General features: G+C 41.0%; 2 protein-coding genes across 2 annotated transcripts in view; one reads left to right on the top strand and one right to left on the bottom strand.

Moving 5' to 3' along the window:
• The window catches only part of LOC127353081 (transcription factor Maf-like), a 52,963-nt gene extending 35,272 nt beyond the window's left edge, over window positions 1-17,691 (top strand). Inside the window, exon 3 of the mRNA XM_051382062.1 lies at window positions 11,134-17,691. The gene's annotated coding sequence lies outside the window, so the exon portion shown is untranslated. The remainder of the gene's footprint in view (window positions 1-11,133) is intronic.
• Window positions 11,081-18,600, bottom strand: part of wwox (WW domain containing oxidoreductase) — a 125,308-nt gene continuing 117,788 nt past the window's right edge. The window contains exon 9 of the mRNA XM_051382061.1: window positions 11,081-12,519. Coding sequence (XP_051238021.1) covers window positions 12,328-12,519 — 192 coding nt within the window. The 3' untranslated portion in view covers window positions 11,081-12,327. The remainder of the gene's footprint in view (window positions 12,520-18,600) is intronic.

Raw genomic sequence — 18,600 nt, 5'->3', positions numbered from 1 at the left:
CAGAATCTAGCTGTTGTTTTGACCACACACTCCAAGCCTTAGCTGCCCTCAAGTAAAAAAAAAAAAACATTCTGCAATACCTTCTCAGAAGCAGACACACATACACAGAATAAAAAATACCAAAACTGCTTGAGGAGTTTGTTTTACAGACATCGAACAGTGCATTACTCCGCCTTCAAACGTCCTGTGTGTTTGCCTCTGCTCTTTACATTAGATCTGTCTGAATTTTTCTAAGACCTGTCTCTTCCCTCGTGTTATTTTTCACCCTTTTATCTTTGAATATGCCCGTTATTTCAAACCTGTGACCCCCCTACTGCCTCAAACCGAGAGTCAACCTTTCCCTAAAGGCCTCTTTGACTTTGTCTCTCCTCTCTTTTCTTCCTCTCATGATTTTCCAAATGAAAACATGTCTCCTCTTCTTCCAGACGTCTCTGTACACCCCTGGGGGCCATAAGATTTAAAGTAATTTGCAGAGAAGTTTAAAAAGGTCCAATCCATAATCACCAAAAGTGCTTTTGCAATCTGCAGAATTACAATAACATGCATTTAAATGACTGAGCTCCATATCTGTATCTGCTGTATATCACTGCTAGTCATGACTCATACTGCAGGCCCAGCACAGTTGTGCGCTTAGTTTCAGTTTCATGGTAATATTCTGCAGATTAAGTGCTGGGGTGACCAAGGTATCACTGCGGAGCATGTTTGCTTCTTGTTTTCCATGCAGACACAATGGAATATAATTAGTCGATAGCTGTTACGCACTCAGGCCTCCATTCGCGGCTAATAAATGCTAACAACAAAGAGTGAGGCCGTATGTCATTCACTGCATTAGCTACTGTACAGTTTTGTCAGGCAGACTGCTTGTGAGTACATTACATACATTAGCAGTGCTTCCATTCTCTATCAGTCCTCTGATTACAATAAACGCTCCCTCGCATTGTAACGATGGGCTTTACAATAATGGGCCATAAATTAATACAGTGCTCAGCAGCAAATACTATTATGCTGTTAAGTGTTTACAGTATACCCATGTATATATGGCTGAATTGGTGGATAATTACCATTCACAAAGGCAGTCACTCCAAGACAACAGCCACTTACTGTCCATTTGTCACCATGTCAGGGGGGTACAGAGGGGAAAGTTCTGCATTTTGATCAAGGATATCAATGCCCCAAATCCTCATTGATTTCAACAAGAGATCAATAAGTGTATCACTAGCTGTGTCTCACCACTATTAAAATACACCAGCAGTGGGCTGGATCTCTTTTCTTTAATCTTACAGAAAAGGAGGGCAGGTGTGAAAAGCTTATTAAGGTATAATTCACTGCTCTGTCTGTGTCATTTGGGCTTTGTGTTATCACTGAGATCATTCCCACACACACACACACACACACACACACACACAGATGTGGAGAAACCCTGTGAGTGAGTGGCAAGCAAGTGTGTGTGTGTGTGTGTGTGTGTGTGTGTGTTGGGGGGATGCTTCCATATGAAATGTACACGAGGGTGAATCTCAGTGGTGTTAATGGCTTTTTAAATGTCAGGGAAAGTCAGGGAATGATAAAAGAGAGATCTGTTATCCACTGTCCTCATGATCACCGTGGAGCACGCCGCTGCTCTCACCTCACCGAAGAGCCTCAGTCACTGTGTGTGTGTGTGTGTGTGTGTGTGTGTGTGTGTGTGTGTGTGTGTGTGTGTGTGTGTGTGTGTAAGAGTAGGCCAACTTCCACCCGTGCTGATGTCAGCATGATTTATGCACCAATCAGATTAGCTCTAAGAGAGAGAGAATGAGAGAAAGAGAGTGGGGAGGGGACGTCAGACATTACTTGCTGGTTTATTGTCGTGTTTTTCATCTTGTATTTGGTTGAATCAAAATCGAAAGATAAATAAAATTAATTTCAATTGATGCAGTTTTGTGCTTGACCCAGTACATGCACTATTATGTGTTAGTGTAGTACGATTCACTCGATACAGATGAACACAGTAATGTGCCTTGAAGGGAATATTCACATAGGTTACAATATAACACTTTATGGCTGATATATAGAAATATCAATATGAATATCTTCACATTATATTTTTCTGATATATATCTGGATACAGTGAAGGTACATTCACCTTATTTCCCTTCATTTCATTTAAAAAATGTTTGAAAGATAAACTTTTTTATTGAAATTAGACAAATATTATTTTTTTTACGTTCTGTTTCTTACTGAGGTACGTTTCTCAAGATGAAACATTTCCATCAACTTGTGATGGACAGGTGTTTTTCTGATATTTTATATAAAGAAGATGGTAAAAGGAAAGATTAAAATAGAAGGAACGATAACATGTGCAAAGAGTTATATGTAAAAAATAATGCTGTAAATAAAATAATCTAATTAAGAACTGTGTCCCACTGTTACCAGATGCATCATGTCTGAAAAAACTCTCCAAATGTAAAACACCAAACTTCAGTCACTCATTTTGTTCGGGTTATTTCATTAGAAATAGTATTTTAATTGGAAGTAGAATTTAGTAAAAAGATGATTTTATCACCACAATACAACAGTTGCTCATGAGACTAAAACCCGGTATGCAGACATTGTAGCTTCAGCGACTCTGAGTAGCTTAAGGAGAGAGAGAGAGAGTCTGGATGCCACTTATGCATCTTTTGGGGTGCATGTCTTTCTAACTGTGTATTTCCAGTCTTACACTCAAACAACAGTTTTATGAAAAACTAGAAATATTTTTTTACAATTGACAAACATCATATGTGTAATTTATTTTATTTATTTTCATTTTATTTATTTATTTACCAAGGACAATGCACATTAATCAACATTGCAGTTTACACTCAGCTAATAAGATTTTCATCCGTAGTACCAGGGCTGGTTATAACAAATTAGTTCCAAATGTCATCAACACAATGCTTCAGCAAACACTACAAAACAATACAATACAATATAACACATAAATACTTTAAAGTAACAGATATATATAAAAACAATAAGATTCTGTAAATGTAGTGCCAGAGACGATGTGGTGAGATCAATCATGATTACAAGTTTGGTTTGTCTTAAGCTATGTCTTAAATGTATGTTAAAAGTTTAGTTAATTAGTGCTCTCTCTTAATTCAATAGGTAGATTATTCCAGTAGTGGGTGGCTTTGACTGAAAACACTGTTTGCCCAAACCTGCGTCAGTATTGTACATCACAGTCCGCTCTGGTGGCTGCCCTTGTTGCCCTGCCACTACTATCCTTCTGCTTCATGAACTGGCTCAGTGGGGGAGGGGCAAGAACCTGTAAGACCTTAAAGATGAGGCAATTAAACCAATTGTACTTTTGTAATATATGGACACTGTGATAGTTATTGGCCTTTTGGTCAGTTGGTTTCAAAGTTGTCGTACTGGCTTGTGACTGGCTTGTGAAACAATAAGCTCTATGGGAGAAGATCCCAGCTTGTATAGAGAGGTTGGCTGCCTCTGTTGTTAGGTATTGTCTTATATGCCTAAAATTAGCCAGGTTTGGAATTTGATATTATTGTCTACCTTTTTAACACGCTTTAATTCATCCACATTCATTCACTTTTAATTTATGGCAAAATTTTACAAAAATCTTCCGTCTCATATTTTTCCCTGAAAGCCACACAAACCATGCTCTATAAAATCAAATCTCTCTGTGTGTGTGTGTGTGTGTGTGTGGTTTGCCCAGTGCCCTGGCCTGCTCTAACAGAGGGTTGAGTGATGTCACAGCAGACTGCATTTTAATAGAGAGGGAAGCAATTAGAGAGGGGACAGGGCGAGAGGTGGAGAGATGGAGGGGCTGTCTGTGTGACACACAGCACGCACAGTTCACACACACTCACACACACAAACTCATTACTAAGGATGAGTTAATTAATTGCACAGTGATTCACGGTACTCGTAATTAATCTCGTAGGTATGTGAGTGTGTTTTTGAGAGGTGACTCTTCTCCCTTCGATTTATAATACACACACACACACACACACACACACACACACACACACACACACACACACACACACACACACACACACACACACACACACACACACACACAATTGCTCTTCAAATGAACACACACATTTATATTCTTCCAGAGTTACAAACCGGTCTTTCTCAATGACGCTTCACAAAAATACAGCTCTTCTTCTTAACCAGACAACTGTTATTATTGTTAGTATTGTCTGCTTAACTCGACTTTTACCACTTATTCTTGTACTTAAATGTATTTATTGCTCATTAAATTGATTGCTATTTATTGTAACTTTATTTATTGAGCTTTATCTTTTACTTGAGGTGCAATTTTCTATGATTTACTGTTGTCTTTTATATTATGTAGCTCCTCTGCCTTGTGACTCCTGTGTGTAGAGGGTGCCCGTGCAAAAGAAAGTAAAGAACTTTACAGTAAATAAATGTTGAATGAAAGATTAATGTAAATTAATATATTTTCAAGACTTTAAAAGAAACAGTGTGTGTGTATGTGTGTGTGTGTGTGTGTGTGTGTGTGTGTGTGTGTCTGTAACCTTCAGTACCCACAGGGGAGTTGTATCTCACAGAATAGACAGTAAAACAGTGGGAACTCACATTATGCAGGTAAATAAATGACAGGATTGAAGATATGAGGTCATCGAGCCTTTCCAGCGCTGTGTATTTCTTTTTTTTTTTTTTTTTATTTGGCTAAAAGGCTTTTCACCCAAAAAAACTCCAATTAGGGAGAGAGACAGAGAGAAAAAAAAACAGAGTGATCTTACATTTATTTACCTTATACTACTCGGTTACATCATGCCCTGGCGGAAAAGGCTTTTATTCCTCCTCAGAGCTCTTAGCACATTCCTTTCTTTTTTTTCTCTTCCTTTTTTGAATTGGTCGAGTTGAAAAATTACGCATATTAATCTTGGCCTCCTCTACCCATGATCCTTTGCATTTATCAGCATGAGCGGGAGTGGTAGAGCAATCACATTTGGAAATTAAACAAATAAAAAACTTGAAGATAGCTGAGTGAGTGATGAGGCCAGCCAATTGGTAGCAGCATAAATCTCCACCTGTCACCACCCCACCTCTGCCTACACACATTTGGATATTGTTATGATTTTACTGTGTTTGCATATATGAGCCTAATTTATTAGAATCAAACACCATCAGGCTTATTTACAAGCAAGTTCTGGTCCGCTGCCAATAAGCCCATTAAGTGCATTGTTGGAGAGTGGTTATATGATCAAATACACAATAGTAATTGTGAGTGGAGAGAGGCCGGAGCGTTTCTCAATGAGGTGATTATCTGCGCGCAGGTTATTGTGCTATTTCCGCATGACAAGTAAATCTGCATCACACCGTCAATCACAGTCTGCGCTGTCTGAGAGGTGAGGTGTGAAAATGATAACACTAAAGGATTATGAGGGAAAAGGAATAGTTTGAGTGGAAGAAACTGAAAGATGGTAAGTTTTTTAAAGAAAATATAATCTGAATAGCTGCAGATGGCCCTAGTTACAGGACATGAGACACTTCTTCTTTCCCTCCATTAATTATTCCTTTTATCCAAGTTCTTCTCTATCTCCCTATCTCAAAATACACAGAGTATGTTAATGCACTACATGTGTTTGAGCTGCATGGAGTTATCAGTGTGTTGTAACTAGGTGTCAATAGGGAACCTTAATTATTTTCTGTGGCATTGAGTATTGAAAATGTTAAATTATTGAAAGCTGGATTGTTTATTTATTCTTTGATCATATAGATTTCATCCTGATTTATATAAAAATTTAGCAGTTTTAGATTATTTGAATGTAATCAATTAACATTTGAGAAGTTTTGGCTTCTTGTGTTGTAAAACACTGAAAAAGGGGTTTAGGAGAAAGGCATCTTCTTTAAGGTCCAGTGTGTAACATTTAAGAGGGTCTATTGGCAGAAATGCAATATAATATTTAGAGCTATGTTTCATTAGTGTATAATATAATATATAAGAATAAGAAATGTTACCTTAGAATGAGCCTTTTTATCTACAGATGGAGTCATGTTTCTATAGTAGCCCAGAACAGACAAACCAAACACTGACACAATGGTCCTTTAAGTAAGGTATCATCACGTTGATATTGACACTCAGGTAACCCATTAGTATAAGTATTTTTACTTTCAAGCCCCATAGATTTAAGGACTATTAACTAGCTCTCAGCCATGCAAACACAACTTAAAAACAGCTTCATGCAGCCAGGTACCTCTCTTGTGCATTTCACTCTTCACTGTGCACTTCAAGAAATCATACAGACATGCCTATGACTACACAATCACAACACATACAACACAACAACAACTGACAAAAAAAGACACAGAGAACGGGTCCGGGGCTAAGAAAGCGGTGCACCAGGTTATGCGTCATTTACCGCAGCTCAATAACAACCTTTTTTTTCTGTCCGACACACCTGGTCACACAAAATGACACTTGCTGTCCTCTGAGAACACACACACACACAACATATCTCCTTTCACCCTATGGTGGCCTTAACCAGACACATTACATCCCCACTCTACAATCTGCTTGTGACAGATGTATTTATGTAATGGTTTTGATAGGTATTGATTCACGCGGCGGAGCCAGTTAAGAAAAGAAGAAAAATGAGATTTCAAAATCAACATGGCTGAGGGGGGTGTGTGGTGGACATGATGCCTAACAAGAAGACGAGTGACGCAGAGAGAAAAGGTGTGAGAGAGAAAAGACGCATGTGGAGAGGAGAGAGGTCAGCAGTGACGGCAAAACATTCAGAGGAAGAAGCTTAGATTGGACACACACACACACACACACACACACACACACACACACAAACGCCCCGAAAACGTGTGTGTTTGGACTGGCATGATCACATGTGTGTGTGTGACCTTGGCTTGGCCCGGTGGTAAAGTGGGGCGTCAAGAGAGTCAGTGCGAGAGCAGCCAAGCGTTCTCCCCCAGATTAGCAGGCTTTATTACTGCCACCAACCACTGGCCTGACAAATCCTCTTATTTCATTTTACCTTCCTTTACCTCTGCCTTGCTCTTTCTCTTTTCCTCACTCTTTTATTTCCCTAAAACCTCCCTCCCCTCTTTTCTCCCGACTCTGCGGTAGCTTTGCATGCTTCACCTTGTACCCAGTGTGGCTCGCTCTCAGTGTAACAGCTCTACAGCCCTATTTTCTATTTCCTCAGTTTTTTTTTTTCCTCATTGTCTTTCCATCCTCCATACTGCTCTGCCCATACCTATACAGCTCTTTTTTCTACCTTCCTCGACTCCACCTCTTGCTCCACTCCTCTCTCTATCTCTACCCCCTCTCTATAGTGTGATGAATCTGTAGACAGGGGCTAATAATTGTACTTCAGCCCAAGTGCTCATTTTTCTTTGTGTTTGAAAGCTGTGACAGGCAGGAGCTCTTTTTTCTCTACCCCCCCGTCCCTCCTCTTTCTCTCTCTCTCTCTCTCTGTCTCTCTCTCTCTCTTTTCTTTCTATCCTCACACAATGGGTGAGTAAAATAACTCAGGGTTTACAAGGTCATGCTGTCTAGCGGTGAGGACACGCTGGGGATTTGGGGCTGGAAGGATTTCCTCAAAGGTGCCGTGTTGAGACTTCAATAAAAACAGAGAAAGTTATAGATTGCACAAGCAGATCTACAGGGGGAAATAAGTGCATTTGATAGTGAAGAGGCTCACTGAATCACAGCTATCTGGATCCAAATGTTATCAATACTGCTTCTAAGATTCTTTATAAAAGGGCCACATGAAAGACTGGAGTGGAAAGAAACTGTCTACTTTGTCGCATGTGCCAGCAACTGCAACATGTTCATATTACACAACTTTCATCATTTGCAAAGAGAAAACTACTTAAAATGCTATACTTTCTGTCATATGAAACATTCACATCTTATTTGTAGTGTGTTCCTGAGCAGTGTGTTGTTTTAATAGCATGCCAAACAGTAAGAGATGTCTATTTTAGTGATACTGGTTTGTTACATCTCTGACAGAAATGTATCCGGCACAGCAAGACAGGCAGTGCACCGTTTACCTCTACAGCCTCATGCACACACACACACAAAAGCTGAAGTGGTTTTGTCACCCCATAAGTGAATTAAAAATATATTTTTAAAAAAATCAAAACAAAGCAAAACAAGACTCCTAAAATAAAGAGATTTTATTTTGACATGCTCTTTTTATTAAAATACATTAATTACAAAGGAGTCTGGGGGAAAGATCAGCTAATTTCTCTTCTTATTAAAAAGCATATAATCTCAGGCTCTGTCCAAAAAAGCAACCTGCAAGCAAAGCATATGTGCAGATATTGAAAAGAAATAATATTTTCATCGACTCTACAGTGGTACTTTATGAAAATTGATCAACAGTTTTAATCACAATGTCATCCTCAAAAGATAGAGATGGAAAGAGAGCAGGGGGGGAGGGAGGATAACAGAGAACAGGACTTTATTGCCTGCTGTAGTTAGATGGTAAATTTCCTCCTGGCAGATATTTATTGAGTTAGTTGAGTCTAGAGAGAGCTTTAACATTGATTGTGATCATTAAATATATCCGCTCGAAATGGCAACATGGCATTCCCTCAGTCAATGGAGCCAATAGGAGTAGAACAAAGGCATAATCAAATCAATCCCCTCATAATTATTCTTTGAGAGGTGAAATTAATCACAAGAAGAAATAAAAACAATAATGGAAAATGAAATGGTCAGTCGTAAACAATTACTGCCCAAATTGAAATAAACTCAGTGAAGGGAGAAAAATCAACTGTAAATTCAAGTAATTAAAATAACATTCTAATGTATATTGGTTATTTGGGTTTACACTGGCTTTTGTTTTTTGTATTGTCTTGTACTGTTATTATAAGAGAGAGATAAAGAGACAGAGAAATCAAGAGAGACAGAAAGAGAAAGTGTGTGTGTGTGTGTGTGTGTGTGTGTGTGTGTGTGTGTGTGTGTGTGTGTGTGTGTGTGTGTGTGTGTGTGTGTGTATATAGGCTGCAGGGTCAAAGGATCAAGGTCCTACTCTTGTGAGAGTCGTGCTTCTCTCTCCTCCCTGCTCGCTGAGAGGAAGTGTAGCTTATTGATTAGCTATCAGATGATTCCGATAGGGCCTGATCGATAGGACTTTGTATGAAAGCCAGGCAGGACCCTCCCTCCTCACTCAGGCACACACCAAAGGATCGGCCACTGCAGTGCACAGCTGCACAGATGTCTGGTTGTTTGTTTTTCCTCCTGAAGATTCTCCTTTGTGTCTTGAGTCTGCCCCTCTAATCGAAGGTTTCCTCAAGCGCTCCGGCTGTTTTCTTTAGTTCCACTTTTAGAGTTATCATTGATAAGCTAAACTTGCAAACGGAGCTGAGCGTGGTGATGTCTCGCTCAAAAATGTACGTCAGTGTGCTTGCGAGTGGAAGTGCACCGGTTTAAATGTGTGGAATAGGCAGGTAACACTTTAGACAAAGAACTTGCAGCTGTATTGAGAAACTGAGAAAGATTTATTGATGTGTTTCCAGCATGTAGCCTTCATCATCAGCATTAGTTTCCTATTATACAGTCACAAACAGTTGACATTATTCTTGTGGTTATTTTATTCCCAGATTGAGACTTCCACCTTTAGCAGGGAGGTGGAGGAGAGAGGAAAAACATTACAGAAGTCTCAGGTGTGGAATTACTCTCTTCAGGATCATCACTGAAGCAGGTTATGAGACTCTGCAATAAAATAACCATCTTAAGAAGTTATTTCATATAGAATTCCTTTGAATAAAATGATATTTCAATAGCAGTGGAGTGTGACACAATGCGAGAGTCAGACACAACTTGAGAGACCAGGAGAGGCAGAAATTGTCTTTTAGTATATCCAGTGGTGGCACAGCCCAACAGGAAGTCAAGTGGAAACTACAAACACAGAGGGCAGACTAACTAAATAACTTGCTGAGGTCTAACAACAGACAGAGGGAAACTAAACAGCCGACACGCTCACTGGCTGGGAAATACAACCATTCAAAGCTGAACCAGGCAGACACAAGAGAAGGGAGCGGCGTTTGTCTCTCACAGAGGCTCATGTCAAGGCCCAGCAGCTAGAAGACTGAACACACATGGAGAAAATATGTTCTATAATTGATTAACAAGCAGGCAAATGCTCATGCATGCCAAATAATTCCATGGATACTTTACCAAGGATAGAAACAAAGTGGCCTGAGCCAGAGCCGGATCAGCACCACGGACAGCAGCCGATGCAATCCTTTGTTATCATTAATGTTTTTTTACATTGTAGCTGTGGTGTTGCTGTTAAGTCCCATTTAAGTTTGGATATAACATAATCACTTTGTATGTAATAGATAAAAGTAACTGTCCTCAGGTTCACAGCACCATACAGCATCTAAACACAGATGTGTTGATTTAGAGAAAAGAAACACACTGGACAGTTTTATTAAAAAAATTCTCTGCTTGTTTTCTCACTCGATTCCTTGCTGGGAGTGTGTGTTTGTGCTGTATCTCTGTTCCAGGTATGTCCTGTGCTGTGAAAGGACAGTGATAAGACACCTGTACTCAGGCTGCAGTACAGATTATAGCAGAGCAGGACACCGGTATCAGTTTCTGCACAGGTCACGTCTGTGTGAAGGAACGGCATGTTTCTGACTGAATGTGTGAATGTGTGTTCTGTGAGTAGGCCTGCATAGAAGGAGAAAAACAGCATATGGATTAAATGACTTGGAAAAACATCATGAATTGTGGTGTAACTCAGAGGCTTTATATGCGTTTGTGTGTGGGCCAAACAGAACAGTTATTCTGCTGCTTTTTCTGCATCACACATGGGTGTGAGAGTGCAGGTCATCTGTGGGATCGGCTGGTCTGATCTGACATAAAGCAAATGAATAAAGCATTTTAATAAATGTATTATCAAACACACTCTGTAATGCTGATGATTATTAGTACACATTGAATGCATTTTTCTTCTCTCTTCTACGTTGTCAGATTTCAGTGTTTCAGTGTGCTGACTCACTTGTCAGCTACCTACGCAAATATCCCCCCTAATGGGCTCCAAATAAATGGATTTCCACTTTCTGTGTCTAAAAAGATGTCACACAAATGTTACTGTAAAACAGATTTTTATTAAATGTTCTTTCTCATTTTTTTTTTTACAGATATCATGACACTGGAATGCTGATGTTTCAAGAGCAACCTACGGCACCCAGACTGCCATAAAGCACAATGTCTCAAAAGCGTCCTAACAGTGGCTCACGGGCAACCCAACAGCCAACCCAAAGCCAGAGTTCATTATTAAAACAATGACGATAAAATAAAAACAGGAGACTGAAATCACTCATATTCTTCTGCTCCAACAACAAGGGAAGAAACACAGAAATTAAAGATCCCGGACTCTGGAAATAAGATTCTCCGCCATCTGTATTTGCTATTCATATGGACAAAGATCATCCCAGAAATACCTCCAAATTGTAATTTAGACTTATCAGAGTTTAGATTATTAATACGTAGGTTGAGTCAAATAGCAAACAGAACAAATATGATGTCCACAGCCCTTTAGCACATGCCCAGAAATCAGGATATTGTAAATATATGTACAGAAAAGGAATAGGGACACTGATGAGAAATACAGTTATTGCAGAATAATGTAAATAGCCATAAGATCATACCACTCTAGTGTGTTTATATATCCATGAGTGTCACATGCCCATTACTCCTTATTTCTTCTATGCCCAAAAAGATTTAGCACAAAGATTAACCAACGCTCTCTGTATCTCAATAGGAAACATCAACATCTACGTAGAACTAGACAAGAGGATACTGAATATACAGACATTAACTGGGAAGACACAATATGTGCCACATAGTGCACTATTGCTGGAAACAGATGCATATGCCACATGGTGTATGCTTATTAGGAAACCCTGTATTGTTATCAAGACAGGTCATTAGCTTCTTTGAACTTCGCTCTTTTAAATAGACAGTCGTGAAATGGAGAAGACTTGAGAGGGTGATAAACAGAAAACAAACTTTAAGAGATCCCTGAATTGGTCCCAAATCTTCTCCCGTCCCCACCTCCCATTGTAAACTACCACAGCAGAGCTGAACACAACTCAGACTTTAATTTATTCAATAGAGTGTATATGAAACCCCTTCCTGTACCGTATATGTAGTGTTTAAGCCCCTGTAGTGACGTAACATATCCAGATTGACTTCCGTGGTTTGGCAGCTCTCTTGTATAGAGTACAGTTACCTTTTATTCAGTTCACACCTAACTGGACATCACCGTGACCTGCCATCCTTCCTCTTTGATTCCTGTTTGGCTAGTCCCCGTCATCCTCCTCCTCTGTCCATCAGAGGGCCTGTATGCCTGCAGACCTGTCTGCAACCAGGCGCTCGCTGAGCTCCCACAGGCTGACAGCGCTGCTCTGGTCCTGGGCCTGGATGGACGGCAGGCAGCGGAAGCAGTTGTTGAAGTACATGCCACCTAACCCCTCCAGCTCCGGAGCCATGGCACAGTACACCGTGGTGGCCGCCCCTTGTTGCTGTGGACAGAGAAACACACAGAAAGAGATACGAGTTCAGTGGGCGAATCATGAGACTGAGGCAACGAGACGGAGTCAGCCTGCAGGAGGAGACAGAATACAGAGAACTCATTTACTGATGCACAGACATTAGGACGTGTCCTGTCCAGAGAAACAGAGAGGACAAACAACGGACACCGACCACATCGCTATGTCCTCTGTGAGACACACATATCTACACATACACATACAGACACATGCACACACAGACAAAAACGAGACAGCAGGACAGAGTGTCAACAGGAAAAAAAAAAAGACTCCACACGCTGTCTCTCCCCTCTCCCTGCAGCCCATGATGACTGGGTCATATTACCATGGGAACAGCATAACCCCATACTGTACATATATTTATATACATATATTTATTTATTTATTTATTTCTCTACCCGGTGTGTACAGGACCTCTGGCTATATGGGACCATGTGAATGCTACAGATGTATAGACTCACAGTGGAGAAGGTCAGAACTATGACAAGAAAATTGACACCAGCTCCTGTCTGGATGGGAATCACCAGGGAAACCACAGCTTTTATGTATATTGTAAAAGTGCAGGTTTTAATGCCATGGTTATGAATATGTATATTTTCACATGATGCGTATATGGGTTCAGCCAGGCTTTCAAAGTTGAGTATTGGAAATGATGCAAGTACAATTCTGTACCTAAGTGTTTAAAATCAGAAGTGATATTTTCACATACAATACACAAATACCCACCCACACACACCCACACACACACACACACACACACACACACACACACACACACACACACACACACACACACACACACACACACACACACACACACACACACACACACCACAAGGCTTTCCCTCTGGCTCTTTCTCAATAAATCCTTTTTTAGGCAAGTTTAAATCTGAAAATCACTCAAGTCTCAACCCCAGAATTTGACTCTGTTTCATGTCATCTCAAACTTGAACGCATTGTGAAAGTAACATTGCAGTATTTGGATGGAACCTGCTAAGTTCTACTAATATACCCTGTGCCATCAGTCAGTAATTAGTAGGGATATTCTTGGAGGAGGGAGATTTCTGTGACATTTGAAAATGAAAGTTGAAACTGCAGCAGAATAAACACGTCAGAGAGAATTACACACATAACCCAACTGCTCAAAGAGGGATCTTTCATGTTGCAGCTCCAGCTAAAAGCTGCTGTGACAGCTTCCCTGCAAACTCCGGGGCTGGAGACGACTTCTATATGGCCACATGAAATGGCTCGCCTCTTTATCTCCCAATGAGAGGCAGCGAGAGTGAGATGGGGGGAGGAAAGGGGAGTGAGAGAGAACACTGATGTGAAGACTAAGGACTAATGTTTAGCACAGAGCACTGGCACACAGTGAGACAACCCCATACGCAGCAGTCAAACATGGGCAAGACACAAACATACAAACACATGCATTATGGAGCCATATTACATGCCAACTGTTTGAACAGCTTCTTAAAGCAGCTGTGAAACCAACACACATGAAGTAGGAAAGATCATACTTTCACATACAAGTACAAAAATATGCCCATAAATGCAAATGCAATGAATGAAATACACACACGAACCAGATTCCAAGAAATATTTTTCTCATTAACACACACAAACCCACCCACCCACACACACACACACAGACACACACACACACACACACACACACACAACCACACTTACACACAACCCCCTCTAAGCTCTAAGTAAACTTCCGCCAGGAGGAGCCCTGGTTGGTAACGTCGCAGCAGCAGATTGAGTGTGTTTGAAGCGCAGTGTGATGAGAGAGCTGGTAAACAGCAGATGAAAAGGCAGCATCTCTCTGTGCGCCGCTGTCTGTCTCACCTGCCAGCAGGGCGATAACTTCATCCACATCACATGTTGCCATATCAAAGACAGACAAATGCCAAGCAGTGTCTCTGAGTTGCAGGTTCACACACGCTCAGTTTAACTCATCTCCCTTGCTTAGGGCATCTGATTTAGCTCGTCTGAAAGCTAAATGCCTTTTAAACTCCACTGAAGATTTCAGTGCTGCAGGCTCTGACTCGCTGATGCCCCCTTGAACTTGGCTGACTTTCAAAGCAGTTTGTTTGTGTCCAGTTACCAAACACTGGTCCCGCTGTAAGTTGAAATATTGATAAAAAAAAAACTTTCATGTTCATAATCCAGATTTATGTGGCTGACTTCATTCTTTAAATTATTTTCCTAGAAAAGCAAGTCTGTACAACTGTTTCTCTATGACCTACGACAGTCCAGTTAGCAGTGCATGGATCAGTACACGGACTGTGCTGTGCATCCAGCAGTGTGCTATCTTATTGGTGTTTAGCTCATCCCCCTCACCACTTGACCTTGTGACCTCTGTAGAAGATAAGGCTGATGAGATTAGGCATTAACATGCTCAACCACCCACCACAGCCATCTATCATTGTGTGTATGTGTGTGTGTGTGTGTGTGTGTGTGTGTGTGTGTGTGTGTGTGTGTGTGTGTGTTTGCAGACAAGAGGTGTGTTGGGTACTGAGAAAGAGAACAAGAGGGGGGTGTGCATCAACCTTGATACACAGTTACACATACAGTATTCATATGTGCATGTCAGAACACGAGCATGTGCCTGCACACGAGCACGAACGGATACGCAAATAAACACTCAGAACAATCTACATGAAAGGTAATGTCACTGAACCAGTGTGCATCATATACATCTCTGGCATAACAGCCATTTCTAACCCATGTGAAACTGTAGATTATGCCTGTAAACTTAGCTGTCTACAAACTGATGGATTTTGCTGTGTGTCTTTCTATCTTCTACAACTAAATGTAAATCCTTACCATGTGTACAGTAGTTTTCCGACAAACATCTGTGCGTTGTTCTCTACTACGCAGAGCTGTAGACTTGGACTTGCCTGACAGCTTGACTTGACATGAGACTTGAAAACAGTTCTGACTGGATACATTCTCACTGATAATATAAAAATAATATCCCGCAATTTGCCGTGTTGCAGGTTATTGCAAAGGTTTTGTAGCTGTGATAAATAAAGTGCATTCACTTAATCATTGTGATTTGTTATGATTGTCTGGTTGCCCTGCATAATGCTGTGCAATTCAGAAAGCCAGTCACATGGATGTACTTCAAATATTTTATTATGGGCTCTCCAAGTCATCTTTCTCAAATTTGAAACTGTTTCCTAGTATTTCTTAAAGGATTCAATGAAGTGCATTGAGGAGACCTGGTTTAAGCTATGTAAAAAAAACATTTAAAAAGGTGTTCACTAGTGTCATTAATGAGCACAGTCAGCATTCAGAGGCAATGAAGACTTGAGACTCGACCAGGACTTCAGACTTTGCTTGGACATTCCCCAAAAGAAAACCAGCTCTGCTACTACCACACTGATTTAGGGAGGGAGGGGAGAAGATGGGACAGAAGAGCACCAAAACAACCCTAAATCGAAACTGAACCTCTATTCTAAAACTAAAACATAGAGATCACAGCACCACAGCAATATGACAAACCAAAGGAGCAGGACAGAACCAAGTGACAGCAGATTTTAATTACTTCTGTATATCTGATTCTGTGGGTAATAAATACACACCCAAATGCTGAGAGAATACTCGCGAAACACCCTGCAATAAGCTGACTGTAGATAAGCAGGAATGAGCCTGCACTTAGCCTGGGATCCACTACTATGGCTCTGGAACTGCTCTGGGATCAGATCCAAGTCTTCCAATCTAAGTATCGACTCAATACCCAAGGACCTCATGGACTTGCAATAGAAATGTCCTTGTATAGTGTTACGCAATAATCAGTTGCTGAAAACTCCTTATTGAGCGTATTCAAAAGCAAAAAGGTTTATGTGGGGAGATGTGATGTTGTTGAATTACCAGTAATGTTACTTTGCTGTGTTCTGTTCTGTGTCTTCATCATCCAAGTTGTACTCAGCCGTATGAGCTTTCTCTGACCCTATGCATGTGACCCTTCACCCCCACATCTGTAGTTATGACACTGACCTCTCCCTCTGACCTGGATGTAAATAAACCCAGTACTGTAGAGCAGTATGTTTTTGGCCCATTCCTGTACATATAAACATGTAAATACAAACAGCTATGCATGCTGAAAACCTAGCAATTCTTTCAGGTACTTTTATAATCCCCAAATTCTCATATGGCATGTGCTGAAAAAAAAAAAAATAATAATTTAAAAAAGTAGAAAAAAGAAAAGATTAAAAATAAATGAGTTGATAATATTGTCAGGCAATATCCTCTCTTGGACAGTGTGTGTAGAGTCTTCCTGTTTTCTTACTCCTGTGGGTGGTTCTCTTCCTTTGCCTGTCCTTCTGTGTTTCTGCTCACCATCTGTGTCAGTTGTTGTCAGTTGGCATTTGTACAGCAGCGAGGGTTGAGGCAGAGCAGAAAAGAGAGGGGGAGCATTCATCAGCTGACCTCTGTGATGGCACTCCAATTCAGCAGCAGTGCTAAATGTTGGCAAAGCCCCTTATGCCTGGGACATAATTTTAGAAGTTCAGTTCCTGGCATGAACCACAGATCATTACAGCATATCCATGCTTGTTATGTGGAGGCCCTCTGGATATGCAGCAGGTCAAGAAAACTGTTTCGGGTTGGAACCAAAAAAGTTTTTTTTTTTTACAGCCTGCTTGAAGTTTGTTAAGCTGTCAATCACAGACAAAGCGGCACCTTGTGACTTGAAATACCCACGCTGTAATAAACAAGTGCTGATAATTTCTTGCAAATACTATTTTAGTCACATTTTAGGATAACAGACATGTTGAACTACAATTTTTTTTCTCATCTATACCTGGTAAATACCTGAATTCTTAAAGGTACTTGATGGATGAAAATTATTTTCTACAATCCAATGTGACAAGGCTACAGCATGCATTTGGAAAGTATTTCCTGGCTTGTAGCTCCAGTATAGGGATCAAGAGGAGTGCAGTTTTTGCCTCAGCCCTCTGCCCAGCCTAGTGGACTAGCTATCCTGAAAGTGGGATTCCAAAGGGATTGTGATTCTGTTTCAGGAATGTTTTTTTTTTCAGTCTGTGATGTTTAAAATAGATGGAGGTGTCTGATTTTTAATCTGTGCTAAAGATATTTTACATTTAATAAATAATCATTGAAATCAAGAACTTCCTCTGTGTATATGTGAAGTTTATGTGTGTGTGTGTGTGTTTGTGTGTGTGTGTGCGCGTGCGTGCGTGCGTGCGTGCGTGCGTGCGTGCGTGCTGAGCTATCTTTGCCCTCAGCCACGGTAACCTCTGCGAGCTGACAGCTCAGCTGAGCGTGCCTGGCCCAGCTGTAGAGGGAATCCTGGGTAACGCGGCCCCCTCAGATAAACAAGCTGTACCTCCATTCAGCTTGACCACTCAACCAGGAGGAGAGGAGATTAGCACCTCAAACACCTCAGCGCACACTTCAGAAAACACCCTGACACTCACCCCCCTGACTCTGTGGTGACCTCTGTCACCCTGACTGAGGTAGGCCAAAGGTCATATTAGATGTAAGCGAGTGAAGCTGCTGTGCCTTTTCTCAGTTCTAGCACAATAAAATAATCCATATGCACAATTTATTCACTTCTACACATCCAACAGCATTGAATATAGGCTAAAGCCTTTCTTTGAGTGGGACCCACGTCCATAATCTGACTTGTGAGAGCTTGTTTACCACCAGCTCTACTTATCATGGGTGTCCCCAGTGATTAGTCTACCACTGGTCATCTGTATGTACTAAACTCTATTTCATACCCTCCATTAGCCCACAGGCTGATGGCTAATACTCACCTACGGGCAGTGTGCTCCCCAGAGGGGCATTAAGGACAGGATGGAAGGACCAGGCTCCTCCCTCCCTCCTTTTCTTTCCGTTCCTTCACCATGCCCGCTCAATCTCTCACAGTCTGTCAGCCTTGCCCCCTGCTCCTTCCTCAGCCCTTTCTTTTCCATCAACCCTCTGCAGATCCCTATTCCCCTGCCAGCCCCATCCCCCTCCGGCCTCATAACATGAAGGACCGGGTATACAGTGCTACTGTAGCTGAGGTCTCATGGG

This window comes from Dicentrarchus labrax, unplaced genomic scaffold, assembly GCF_905237075.1.
Source record: "Dicentrarchus labrax unplaced genomic scaffold, dlabrax2021, whole genome shotgun sequence".
Taxonomy (NCBI): Eukaryota; Metazoa; Chordata; class Actinopteri; family Moronidae; genus Dicentrarchus; species Dicentrarchus labrax.
The sequence above is the reverse complement of the archived record's forward strand: the minus strand, read 5'-3'. Positions and strand labels throughout refer to the sequence as shown.